We start from the raw sequence: 14,404 nt of genomic DNA on the forward strand, positions 1-14,404 counted from the left end.
ACGCTGCATCACACACACTAAAACGTGTCAGGGTAACGGTCGAGGCGTCCACTGGGAAACACTCTCCAGACCTGGCTCCGACCGATTATCACCTATTTGCATCACGCTGTCGCCGGACAACGCTTCTGACTGGTTCCCTTCAAAAGAAGGACTGCTTTTTGGCATGTCATTCATAGCCTGCCGGAGGGTTAGGAGAAATGTATAAAGCAATAGAGATTATTTAGAATGAAATATTGTTTATCGGTTTCAAACAACAGATGTGTAATTATTGCAATCAAATTCCGGTTTCATACTTCTACACCTGATACGTAAGTAATTCCTGTGAGGCCTAATACGTGATGAGAGGTGAAAATCTTAAGGAAGAGGCCCAGTGTCTTGTCACCCAAGGATCACTGTAAGCAAGCCATCCTGCTCAACCAAACGTAGTGCACTGCGCTATGATCGCGTTTCTCATTCCTGCACTACAGTGCGTGTATTCTGACGCCACCACCAAACTCTTTCTCCACCTCAGCTGAACTGAGCCACTCTCGTCGGCTAGCAGTTCACCTCCTTCCGACATCAGACGGCAGGTTCAGCCAACAGGCTTTCAACAGTCAGGCCACCTCCTACTCCCGCAAAATTCAGTTTGCACCATAGTGTATTCCTCGTCTCGATATTTGGGATGTGTGTGTTTGTGTGTGTGTGTGTGTGTGTGTGTGTGTGTGTGTGTGTTTGTGTGTGTATGTGTGTGTGTGTGGCGGGGGAGAGGGGTGAGGGAGGAGGGAGAAAGAGTGAAGTCCACTCTGTAATGGTTCCTTTGAGAAAAAAACTCTCGTTGTACTTGAAAAGTAGGAATGTGGATCAGCTTTCTATACCTAGAAACACATCAGAAGCCGCAATGCCTTTTCCCGCTCGACAAATAAACTGAGACTGCTGTGTCTCTGCAAATCGTTGGCATCTCGTTACCTTAAACATACAACACCAGGTACCTAAAACACGCAGTCTCCTGGCAGACATTACTCATAATGTTTAGCGCACTGTATTTCGCACATATGTTCATCATCGTCACTGTGATCAACATTTTTTTTGTTTTTTTGCTTAAGGTGCTATTATGCATAATATCTAAGAGAGGCACGTCTGGCTATTTTTGTGCCGGAATAATAAACCAGCATTTCTGGATACTTCCTGTAAGTCTGCAAGTGTGCTAATCGAACTCGTTGTCATTCTGAAAGCACGCAGAAAAGGAACGAATTCTTTTTTGTGACGGCTCTCGAAGCAAAATGGAAAATGGCTGTGTTCCGGACGAGAGACGTCATGCGTCCTGTGGTTAACTCATCCTGCGGAAAGACTTCCGCTACGTCTATCTCTGCACTGTGTCTGCGCCGCACGCGACGCACACTTGGCGTGATTCCATTACGGCGACGACAGCTCACAATGCATCCGTGGGCTGCAGCCGCGTCGTGGCTGCTTTTTCTGGCAGCCAATGGCACCACGAAGCTCGACTGTTTCTGCACGCACGTCGCCGACGTCTATTACCAGGGCGGTGGTCTACGCTTTCAGAATGATGGCGAAGAAAACTTATGGTTGACCTACTGTGTATATCCGAGTAAGTACTTTTTCATACAGCATGGACTCACGCGACATTATGCGCCGCGCGGTTTTGAACTACTGAGAAGCACACTGGCTTGCGCGTACTGCTATGAAGTATTACGAAACGTTCTCTGCCCGGCAGTGAGTTTATTAGGAGGAAAATACACTTCATTTTCAACCTTTAAGATCAATGGACGTTGTACAGCCTTTCGCGAGTGAGGATATACCGTGAAGAACGATCTTCAAAGGCTATCAGCTAACCATCTACATCTCTTCATTGAGTCCAAAATGTTTCCCGTTTGTCTGAGTACAGGTGGAAGTCAGAGGCTGCCAATAATGACTGACAGTTTCTATATTACAGACCATGTTCGTGGGGACGTTTTGACTTTGTCACACCCGAGCCTTTTATGTGCAGGGTGTGGACAAATATGTCCTCGAATATAAATGTAGATGCTAGCCAAACCTGCAGGTTGCACTCTGTGTCTGAACACGAAGGGGCCCGTGCAGTTTCCTCAATAAGTTGCCAGGGTCAGTCGTGGCCAGAACAGTTTCCTGTGCCACGGTGAGTGCACCACGTCGGGCCTCTGTCCATTCGGACGCGGGCAGAATGTCGCAGCACGCATGGCGGGTGCTTCAGTAACCGAGGCAGCAGAACTGTCAGGTGCTTCAAGAAGCACCGTATCGAACATTTATTCCGCATACAAGGAAAACGGAAAAAAGGCATGCCCTAATTCCAACGCAGACGAAATTTTGGTTTTGAGTGATCGTGACGAATGGTCATTGAAAAGGACTGTGACGCAAAATAAGGAGACGACAGCTGCAAAGTCACTGCAGAACTGAATATCCCACTCGCGAACCTTGTCAGCACCAAAACAGCGAGGACTGACCTCCGTCACCATAAAAGCTGCGCTATGGAACAATGAAAGAATTTCATTTTGTTGAATGAGACTTGTTTCAAACTGTTTAGTAGTTCTGACCGAGTTTACGTTCTAAGACTGAAAGAATACGGCGGTTTGGTGATGATTTGGGCCGCCATATGGTGATGCTCCACAGGGCCCACTGTTACCCTGCAAGGTCACATTAATGCCGAGCACTTTGGCTGATCAGAAGTAGCAGACAGCACGAGCACAGTTTGTTAGTGCAGGTTGCCTGCATCAGGGGCAAGTGTGCATTCAGGGGCAAAACTATTGTTCTCTTTTGACTGACAGGTCCTTAGCCCACTGTTGTGCTAAGAAGATAATGAACTCCTGGAGATAATCTGTCCTTCAACTATTGTTCAGTTAAGTGATTTTCTATGTCACCCCTACCCCCTTCTACCCTTTCTCTTCCAACCCCCTCAGAAATCTAGCACTACTTTTGATGTCAAATTAACTGTCTAATTAATTGAACTGATTGGTAAAATTGGTGGGAAATAGCTCAGTTGTGCCACTTTCGGTATTCCTGAGCTGCTCCAGGTTATTCGATTAGCCTCCCCCCCCCCCCCCCCACTACTGTATCAAATTGATAGACTAATTAACTAATTAAATCGATACCTTTCAAATTTTTTTGCCCCTCCATTCTGGAAATATTGATTGATCAATTGCCCATGTATGGAATATTGTTTAAGCAATTTAGACAATATGTGGAATAGTACTTATTTAAGCAATTTATGGTATACAACATGGTGATGGAATATAGTTTATTTAAAGAATTATATCGCGATATGTAGAATACTCAAGCCATTGCGGCGATTTTTCATTCCAGTCACATAAGGAAACATGAAACTACACTGTCACAAACCTCTTGAACATATCTGAAAAACTTTCTCACATCTCGCCACCCTCAGTTGCGCCACACGATGGCTGTTGGGTGCCAGACCGTGCAGGCCTGTGCAGGTAGCAAGGGCTAATCACCAGCAACAAAAGCACACTTCCTGTTGGCATCCTCTCCCATCTCAAATGGTCTGTAAGCATGAACCAACCTGTCAGGTACCAGCACACGCGTTACTCGCTCCTTCCAAAGGAAGTGCCTGACTGGGAATCGAGACAGAAATTCTATTGAATTTAATAAATCAATAATTTACAGTCACATGATCATGATGTATGGCATATAAGGCTGATGCATTAACTATTTCACACATACACAGATTGGTGATTTCACAAAACTAGTAGCAGGCTGACTCGAAATACACTTTAAACAAAAAGAGAGAGCGAGAGAGAGTCGTAATTTGCTTTGCAGATGACAAAAACTCAAAAACTAGCGTGGGATATTTAAAGAAGTGCGACACTTTTCCATTCTGCCTTGGACTCTAAATACCCCCACCTTCCTGGCGTACTTCCTTTGTGGTACATTTGACACTGAACATGAACTCCTTGAGGAGTTATTACATCTAGTGTTGATTATCTGATTTTGAAGATGGCACAAATGTTGCTTCAGAAGCTGTGCCACAGGAAATATTAATTAAATCGTTAATATAGACGTTTAAACAATTTTCTTCAAATACACACAGTAGTTTGCATGCATAAGCAATAGTTCTGTGTTTCTGACGAGAAAATTTCAGTGAATAATGCAACCGAATATTATTTGATATCACGACTGGAAGCTGTGATGTATGAAATGATTGTTGGAATTTCAAATTTTGATATGAATTTATACAATCACCATTATGCAGTTCCCCACTGCTACTGGTCTGCTAAGCATATTTTATTTTTTAAAAGCACTGTAGTATTCCTAAGTTGCCAGGTTCTCTCAGCTACACCTCGATGAAGAATAAGGGAAGAAAGAGTCTACCGCGTGATAGGATAATAACAACAACAAATACCACCGCAACGTGTCGAGAAACATGGTCCGTTCAGGGTGAGATGCCTAAGATCGCTGAAGACACTCTCACAGCCCACATACTCACCTTCTGGACGTCCAAACGCAGCGCGCCTGTGCTCCACCGCTACTGCTCAGAGACCGGAGGAAACGATTGCTGTGAACACGGCCCATGTCCTCTCTGACAGCTGCTGCGGAAGTGTGTGTCAGCCAGGGAGAGGACCACCAGCGATGGAGTGTCCTCCCCGGGAGGAATTCGAATGTTATCAATACGCCCAGCGCAAACACTAGCCGTCTTGAATCTTCTCAGATTTCCACGGAGCATACTTGCAATATGCACGTTCGCGAAAGCTACCTAACACAAACTGGGTATTAGTTCACTATTCCCCCATCCAGGGGGAGCCGCGAGCCAAATTGTCACAAGCCACAGCACACTGGAAGCTTTCTCGGACTCTCCAAACTGGTGTACGAAGTGTGGGCAAGCCCCATCCGGGAACAAAGGCGTCCGCTGAGATTCTGTTTCCAACCCTGACCCGCCTGCTAGCTGCTATGCTGTCAACGTCCATCACCAGACTCACAAGAATATTGGGAACCAGGTGCATATCCATCAGTGTAAATACAATTAAATATTACGACTGTTTCTGCAGTCTGACACTGAGCGATGTAATGAAAATGTCTCCTCTTAATGTCTTTGGTCCTCGAACGAATTTCACGTTGAAATAACACTATCTATAGATCACATAATTTTCCGTGTAACATCTCTCTCACACGCTGATGTTATGAAATTTTCCGTATCAAATCATTACCTCCTTCACGATGGACACACAGTCATTTTCTTTGCACATGTCAGAACATTAGCTGAAGTAACTTTATATTGCAACATATACACACTTCACACAAGCAGTGCTGTTCTCTTTTATATGTGTATAGTACACGAAAAAGTTATGGTATGCACATACTCACACCGGCTACAGGTCTCGATTCTCCTCGGTTCCAGGAAATTATTCGACATTTAAGTTTTCCAATCAGCGCTTCCGGAAGGTGCTGTATCCTGCCAAGACTCTCTGAAACAAGTGTTGTAAAGCACAGGCGTCCGGCGCTATGTGATAAGCAACGGCGCTCGCATTGACGACAGGGTTGGAAAGACATCTCCGACAAGGGTTGGTGTGCTGCAGTCAACATCGCAGTCAAAAATGCAACAAAGAAAACGCGAGGATCTTCTTAGGGGTACCCAATAAGGGGATGTTCTGTGTATCCAATTTGTTAAGCTGTGTTGCCTGCCCTGTTTGTACATTAAGCACATCCAGTTGAACCCTCGGTGCTATATTGTGGTCCTGTTTACGAAATGCTTCTATCACCCCTTTCGTCCAGATATACTTCTAAATTCGTTGATGTCACCATTCACGACGTTAAATCTCTCCTCCCTTACGACTAGACAAATATAATTTTTTTTACTTGAGTAGTGATCTGATTACGTCCCACAAATGTCCGGTGTTATGTCGGAACATAAGCCACATTATTTGTATGTTCAAGCAGCGTAACATTCCTGATTCTCACTTATGGGTGTAAAAAAAAATTTTGATTCGTTCACACTCGCACCAGCTGGGTATCGTTTTCGTACTGCCCTGTAGAAAAAAAAGCCTCCCACCATCTCATATTTGTCGATGAATAAAGAATGTAATTTCATGGATTTCACCACATCCACGAAACCTTCCCATATTTTGATACTTGTAAATCCAATGAACACACAATATATTCAACCGCCAATAGTCGAGGTTTGCGGCACTGCAATCCATGCATAGCTACCGTAGACATGCCACTCAGGCATACAAATTTCCCCAGACTAAGAAATCATTGCGAGTGGAATATAAACCAAAGAACAGCCATTCATAGTTAATTTTCAGGGGCTAAGGAAATGGTAGCAGAAACCGGAAAATTGTTATGTATGGAGTCTACGTACATTTTAATTTCGTGTTGCTGAGCACCGCACCTGTTTAATATTTGGAGCAGGAGGAGGATCACCTCGAGACGGGTCTGTTGTCGCATCTGACAAAATTCTGTTCTTTACGAAAAAATAAAAGAGCCTGTTAGAACGTCGTACTAAGATTTTGCTTGTTGTATGTGCGATAAACGGCGATACATTCCTGTTTAGAGCCTTTAACGTGTGTGTGGGGAGCTGAATTTTCAGTAAGGAATGCCATGTTATGTAGAAACCTCAATTACACTTGAATGCAAAGAATGCTTTATTCCAAGCATACAATCGGCTTCTGTTTGTCTCTACCAGCGCACCAGCTGTATGAAACTAAATAATCACTACGAATCCGTCATCATTCAGTTATTCAACTTCAAATGTGTGCAGGATGTCTGTGAATAAGGTAATGTCGTAATCTAATAGTGAATTTAAGGAGTGGTAGTGAGTAAATTGTGCAAAGTATGATCATGCTTTAGTTATCGCCATTACAGGGGGATAGTGACTGCACAATTCTTCTCATTCAAGAACACAGCTGTACCCACACATTAGAAAAAATATTCTAGAGCTCTTACTTCCTCAATACGTTACGACAATTAGCCTTGAGGACTACGGACTCTCTGGGAAAAAAGGAATGTTACTGCTAACAACGTGTTTGAGCGATTGTAAGCAAGAAATGTGTGTAAGGTGCTATCGGATATTTGTATGAAACTGATTAGTACACGTGAACACTTTTGATTATTACGTGTTTCCTCCACAACTTGTACCATTGCTATGTGATATACATTGAAGCGCCAAAGAAACTGGTATGGGCATGCGTATTCAAGTACAGAGATACGTAAACAGGCAGAATACGGCGCTACGGTGGGCAACGCCTGTGTAAGACAACAAGTGTCTGGTGTAGTTGTTAGATCGGTTACCGCTGTTACAATCGCGGTTTATCAAGATTTAAGTGAGTTTCAACGTGTTGCTATAGTCGGCATACGAGAGATGGGACACAGCATCTCCGAGGTAGCGATGAAGTGGGGATTTTCCCGTACAACCATTTCACGACTGTACCGTGAATATCAGGAATCCGGTAGAAAATCAAATATCCGAGACCGCTGGGGCCGGAAAAAGATCCAGCAAGAATGGGACCAACGACGACTGAAGAGAATCGTTCAACCTAACAGAAGTGCAACCCTTACGAAAATTGCTGCAGACTTCAGTGCTGGGCCATCAACAAGTGTCAGCGTGCGAAACATACAAGAAACAGAATCGATATGGGCTTTCGGTGCTGAAGGCCCACTCGTGTATCCTTGATGACTGCAAGACACAAAGCTTAACGTCTTGCCTGGGCCTGTCAATACCGACATTGGACTGTTGATGACTGGAAACGTGTTGCCTGGGAGGACGAGTCTCGTTTCAGATGGTATCGAGGGTACGGACGTGTACGTGTATGGTGACAGCTTCACGAATCCAAGGACTCTGCCTTGGAATGAAATAGCTTAAGTCCCGACCCTTGTTCGTTGGCTAACATGTACTAATGCGTACTGCCGTTTATTAACGTGCACTAACGTGTACTAACCTACATTAACCTATATCCCATTCTGTTTATACAAATAGGCCAAGTTTGAATTCTGATGGTCAGTTCGTATTTCGCTACCAACACAAGAAAATTGTGGCAAACAGAGCCACTAACCTAAGTCACCTGTGATGACTCAAAATCGCCCGCTCTGCCTCTATCACGCACCACGAGCGCGACACCGCCCACCTCACAGCCTGGACCTTTATACTCGCGTCGGACATACTCCTCTGTAAATATTCTAACTAAACTATGACCCGAATACTGTTGTTCAATCCACACGGTGTAGGACATGGCCAGAGCATACCCCCAGTACCTAAGCCGAGAACATCGCTCGCCCCACCTGTAGTTAACCGCTGAGAGGCGGAGATATGCTGCAAACACAGCCCTCGCGCTCTCGTAGCTACTTGCCCCAGCAATTCGATCTAACAAAACATCCAAGTAGAAAAAACAAGAACCAACTCGAACTCTCTCATATTCTATATCGTCCCACAAATACTTAACGTAAATTGTATTTACGCATCGAGCATATCTATCACTCTCATACAAAAAACACTCGTCCTGATGTATCTGGTGTCATGTTGCACAATCAGCAGACACGCAAACAGCTCCTAATTTCAGTGCACAATATCAAACTGCTCCTAAATAATACAGTACACATAACTGTAAACACCATCAGTACTCGTAATCTGTCCAAATAACGCATAGCAAAATAACTCAACAGACGCGCGCAATCAGCCTGTCCCACACTACGTCACACACGTCCGACAGCTCTCAGTTCGCTGAAAGGTCTCTATTCGACCCCTCAAACATGACTTGAAGACAGCCGCATTCACACCCAACACCTAGACGCCGAACATGACTATCCAAGCCAGGCCGCGCGCGTCGTCTGTCACCGTCCTAACTCAGTGCGGTCCAGCACACAGGTTAAGGCCGCATTCCATTGCTTCCCGGCCTATTTGCGACACATATCCACCTTCACGTCTGTTGTCAGAATAGCCGAGAGCGAGTTCACACACACACACACCGTCTGCACACATCCCAGCGGTGCCCTCCCCTCACAATCTAAAACGATCATCTGACTGTGTAAAAAAAATAAGAGCCCAGTTAACCTCTCCGAAATTGTATAGTGCCCCCAGAAATAGTTAACGCTCGCTTTCGTGTTTTCTCAGCTTGTTTGTAAATTCAAATCTTACCCTAACAGAACTTGTTCGCGAAAATAATACTGAATGCGCTCCTGACTTCCTACCCTTCCAGCTCTCAACATACGCAAATGTTCTCAACCCTCCTATATCCCAGCACAACCGATTAATCATTCCTATTCCTTCTTATCGAATTTACTGGCCTAATTTCCTAAGGCCCCGTTATCGAAGTACGATCCTGATTTTCTTTCTGAGGCTTTCTGTGCTTACTTTTACAGAGATCGCCAAATTACCTCTACAGCCCCCTCAATCTACACACACACACACACACACACACACACACACACACAGACGGTCATCCTCTTTACTCATCCCATAACATAAGCAATAGTAACTTTACAATCCATTATATGCAAACTCTACACAATGTAAGCCACAGTAACTTTACAGTACCGACTATATGCCCCAATGCTCTCCATTCCTAAGGAAGTGCTGTGAACCTGCTCCTTCTTTCTACACACGCGGCACTCAGCGGTAATCAGTCCTTCTACATCAACGGACAGAAGTCCCTCTCCGAACTGTTCCACAAATTCAGCGATCGCTTCCCCTCAACACAAATGCGTTACTGTCTCATCTTCCTTGCCTGGTCGCTTTTTCTCCACAAACATCTCCAGGCTCATAGATTTCAAGAACACACCAAATTTTTTCGAAGTACAGCATCCTGTAAACCACTGAGTAACTAGAAACAAACAGACCAAAAAATTATATTTGCACTCTCGAAACCGAAGTCGTTGATATCATTATACTTACAGTTAAATGTTATGATCGCGGTCTCAATTGATTGGCATTCGACAATGAGCTAAGTATCGGAAATACACTCTCCTGACCCCTGTTACTCTGTAAATATCTCTACCGTCCTTACAACTTCCTTTCTACTCATCACATAACATAAACAATACAGTATATACACATTTGACACAAAACAGTGCACTTAACCAGTATGCGAAAAAAAAAATATCCCATTCCTACAGCGTCTATATACCGCAATGCTCTCCAATCCTAGGAAAGCACCGTCAACCTGCTCTTTCTCTCTACAGACCAGACACTCAGAGCTAATCTTCCCTCTTACATCAGCGGACCTAAGTCACCCTCAGAACTCCTTTTACAAATTCGGTATCGTCCCCCCCTCAGCACAAACGCCTGACTGTCCCTCCTTCCTTGTCTGTTCACTTTTCTACAAACATCCTCAGACTCCTAGACTGCAAGAACACATGTACTTTCTCTATAAACCATCTATATTACACCATTTTAGCTGTACTTCTCAATGTCATGCACTTGGCTACACCTCACCAATCACAAGTTCATCATAATTCCCAAGATATAGACTTCAAATTAATTCTCTACAAACGCCGAACTTTATTTATGTGCAGCATGCTGTAAACTGCTGACTAACTAGAAACAAACATACGCAAAATGATATGTCCACTCTCGAATACCGGTCTCAGTCATGTAACATATTCGAGATCTTGGCAATAATTTACACGTCAACTAAGGTTTGTCCCATGTCTAGAGAACAGACAAGCGTATATCCAACACACCACAATTGATCTTCACTCAGCTAAATAAAGGAAGAAAATGTGCAGAAGTAGTCAACCGAACAATCTACATTCTATCGAATAACACCCCAACCCAAATCAATCATCTTCTCAAATTCTGACTTGACCACCAAAGCCGCCCAACACATAATATTACTTCGCTATTCGGTCGTCTGGAGGACATCAAAGTTGACTCTTACAGATCGATACACTCCAACAGGTCTCTGCATTCAGACAGCTGTTCAAGTTATTTATTATTATTTATTATCATTTATGATCAATTATTATTATTTATTATAATTTATTACTTATTATTATTTATATCATACGTGTGTGTTCGCCATGAGGTCCGGAGTCCAATTGGGTTAGTACACATCGCCACCAGCAGAGGGCCTCATTCAAGATGTCCGATTTTGGTAGGGAGTTTGAATTTTGGCGGAAGATCATACAGTTCGTTAACCTAACAAAAATGGCTCTAAGTTCAACTGTGTTTAGCTCCTATCACAACCGCCAGACCGCTTTGTCAATATGTCATTTGATTACGCAATTGCCATTATTCAAGATGGCTACACCCAGTGCAAAATGTGTCACCTTTCCCGAACCTGCATGCTACAGTAAAATTCCAACTTGGCTTTAGTCACACCATACACATTGTTCAGATGATCCCATTTCCAGATCTTTGCGCACCTGATATCTGCAATTTAAGTCAGAGAAAGACATATCCATTATCTTCTGCAGCCTGTATAGAAACAGAACGACCTCAGTTACTGCAACAGGACCTTGTCTTGACCATTCGCCAGAAATGCGAGTACCGTCGGCAGCATGTCAAAGCCACATATCTGTCCATCTATACAGCCGTCCACTCAGCCCCAGGACCAGCATGCCGAAGTGGGCTCTCTCTATACCTGCTCTCCAGCTATTGTCTAACGACATACACTGCACAAATGGATTCCTGAATAGTGCAGATCTCTATCCTCCCCTGCATCTCCAACTCGACATGTAAACAGTGTCTCTCCCCCAGCCAGCAAACCCCGCGTCATTCACACTGCGCTGACAATTTCCACTCTCAAATCTTAAACACTTGCATATATGAACGCCTATTCACTCCTGCCAAAACTCGCTTAATAATAAAAAAGTATTCTCCCTTTCTAAGTATAGATTAAGATGCATTTAGAACAAATAGACAAACATAATTCCAAGCAGAAGTCATATATATGATTAAAAAGAAAAAAAGACCTCAATTTACGTTATCTGACATTTATTTACATGTCCTAATGGTACAGTCGTAGATGAGTAGTGTCATCCACTCGCTCATTCCTTCAACATACACTTTCACAGAACTTGTTCTACTTATATGCCACCCACCCTGTTATAATAATTTTGCACAAGCATTTACGCCCCCCACATACAACCCAGCTCAATAGGACATAATAATTCCTTTTTCCACAGATAGTCATATTTGGTGAACAATTAAACGTACTAAATTACGCATACATGTAGTCAAATAAGCAAATACTTTTACCGACATACACAGCCATCTCACTGAGGATAGGGCATTTAATATTATATACTTAAACACAGACCAATGATAACATTATTCCGACGAACACCTTGTCCTTGTAATAAAGATAGAATTCACTTTCCTATACATGCAGGCGTGCATGTACACAGACATACAGAAACAGGGCAAGTGGTTGACTTGATTGACTTTCGAAGCAGCCCCACTTTCTTTGCTCTATTAGTCTCAACTAAAAGGGTACCATTCCTCAGGCGTTTGATAGATTTCAGTGTACCTGCGAGTCCTTCTAAACCTTTATGAATATAGAAAGGATACACTTTTTCAAATGAGCCCTCCTTCCTCTTAATCACGATGAAAACATTGTCATTTATGATTCCATGAGCCCTGTTACTCAGTTCCATCTGCTTATCTGGAAGACTAGCCTCCCTCATGTGCTTTACTGATTGCGAAGTTGCTGAAGGGAAATACGTGGTTGCCATGTGCATCCCACGAGCAGCTAGGGAACTAAACGTGCGCCCAGACAGAGACCCGCATGCCTGGGTAAGCCTTATACAACTGAGGTGCGGCAGGTGCCTCTGAGGTCGCCCACTAGCGACTGTTCCACCTCAACAGCCATGCATCTTATTGGCGCGCAGTACACCTTAAGATTGAAGCCTTTTTTTTTATAGAGGTATGTACCGTCCTCGCGATCCAGGCTATCAAGCCAAGAACCCCGGTCCCTGCGACACACAACGTTCCACCGTTGCACCACACGGTGGTCGCTGAAGCATGCCCAGAGCTTACGGTGTCAGAGGACTGGCGGCGCACACCAGTCCACAGCTCGGGGACCCCGGGTTCACCAAGCCCGTACCCAGCAAATGAATGCTGAAACCCCAGACGGGGTGCAACGCGATCTGTGCTATTCTGCCTTCATTGGTAAAGACAAGTGACGCCTGGAGATGCCTCGAATATGAGACTCGTGTTAACTCACTTTGGAATGCTATAACAGTTTAACTGTGCCTGTATAGAGATAGAGGCATGCAACTCTCACCAGTGCTCGACAACACTGGCTCGGGGACTGTGACGGAGCATGCGGGAACCGAGCTGTGGCTGCCTCACTTGGCGTTGGTTGTGGAGACGCGCAGTCCTAAATGGAGGTCTGTGAGTGCTTTGACAGTTGATGGCAGCATTGACTGCACGTGTGATAGCGTCATCATCGGTGTCTAGCGTGTAATGCTATTGTTAATATAATACTGCCATTAATATGTATATTTTACATTTTTTTGTTCTGAAATAATTTTGAAAGATTAAGCAAATACTATAACGAGAGTAAGCTTTTGTGAAGTGTAGTTTATCTGTTTAGAATAACGTCTTTGACGTAAGTGGAATAAATGTATTAAAACATATTTTGTAAATAATTATGTAATATTTCAAGTACAACTTAATTAATTATGTCAGTTTTGTATGTATATGCTGTCATGCAATTGTAGATGGTTCACACTTAGGGTTTTTGTAAACAGAAGTGTAAATTGAAAAGGTGTAGGTATCATAGGTAAAACGGAACTCCGTTCCATGGTGGAATGGAAAAGGTGGTTGGGTGCGTGGGTGAGAATTGGCGCACAAGTGGCTCAGTCAGTCGGTAGCTGCCCTGCAAGTGGTGAACACACATTATGTTGGTCAAGCACCTGCAAGACTGGGTTTTGGCATCGGACGTGTTCTACATGATTGGCGCAGTACGGCAATAAATTAATAACTCAGGAATTTGCAATTTTATCGTCGCCACCAAGAGGAAGACAGAGCTATGTACATCAAGAGCTGTACCTGCGCAATGTTACTACACAGCACCTCCTCACACCACCTTCGGCATCAGTAACAGGCAAAGTACTTTATTTAGAAGTGTATCACAGTTTGAACCACCCATCATCAATCAGTGGAATGTAAGTGTTAAATGTACCTTTGTGTTTAACTGTAATTTTCCTATTTCATCTACCTGAGTAGGGTCCTTACCTAAACGAATTTATTGTGAGTGGCCGTTTCACTAAGCGAAACAGTTTATTGTTATAACAGGCTTTGTCTGACTAAAGGTTTCCAAAAGTAATTATTCTTACTGCTTTTCCCACAAACTGTATGATTCGGAGAAAAATAGTTCGATACTTTACCATTAGGTTGAACACAGTTAGAATCTCTCTCTGAGAGTCGATGGTTTGGAGTGTTAGTGCTGCGTAATTTTGCGGTGGTGTTCCTGCCGCTACTTACTACACAGTTCTGACA

At 43.7% G+C, this 14,404-nt stretch overlaps 1 protein-coding gene across 1 annotated transcript in view; it reads left to right on the forward strand.

The window, feature by feature from the left end:
* Positions 1 to 1,400: 1,400 nt before the first annotated feature.
* The window catches only part of LOC124613170, a 157,284-nt gene continuing 144,280 nt past the window's right edge, over positions 1,401 to 14,404 (forward strand). Inside the window, exon 1 of the mRNA XM_047141798.1 lies at positions 1,401 to 1,585. Coding sequence (XP_046997754.1) covers positions 1,414 to 1,585 — 172 coding nt within the window. The 5' untranslated portion in view covers positions 1,401 to 1,413. The remainder of the gene's footprint in view (positions 1,586 to 14,404) is intronic.

Source organism: Schistocerca americana, chromosome 4, assembly GCF_021461395.2.
Source record: "Schistocerca americana isolate TAMUIC-IGC-003095 chromosome 4, iqSchAmer2.1, whole genome shotgun sequence".
NCBI lineage: Eukaryota > Metazoa > Arthropoda > Insecta > Orthoptera > Acrididae > Schistocerca > Schistocerca americana.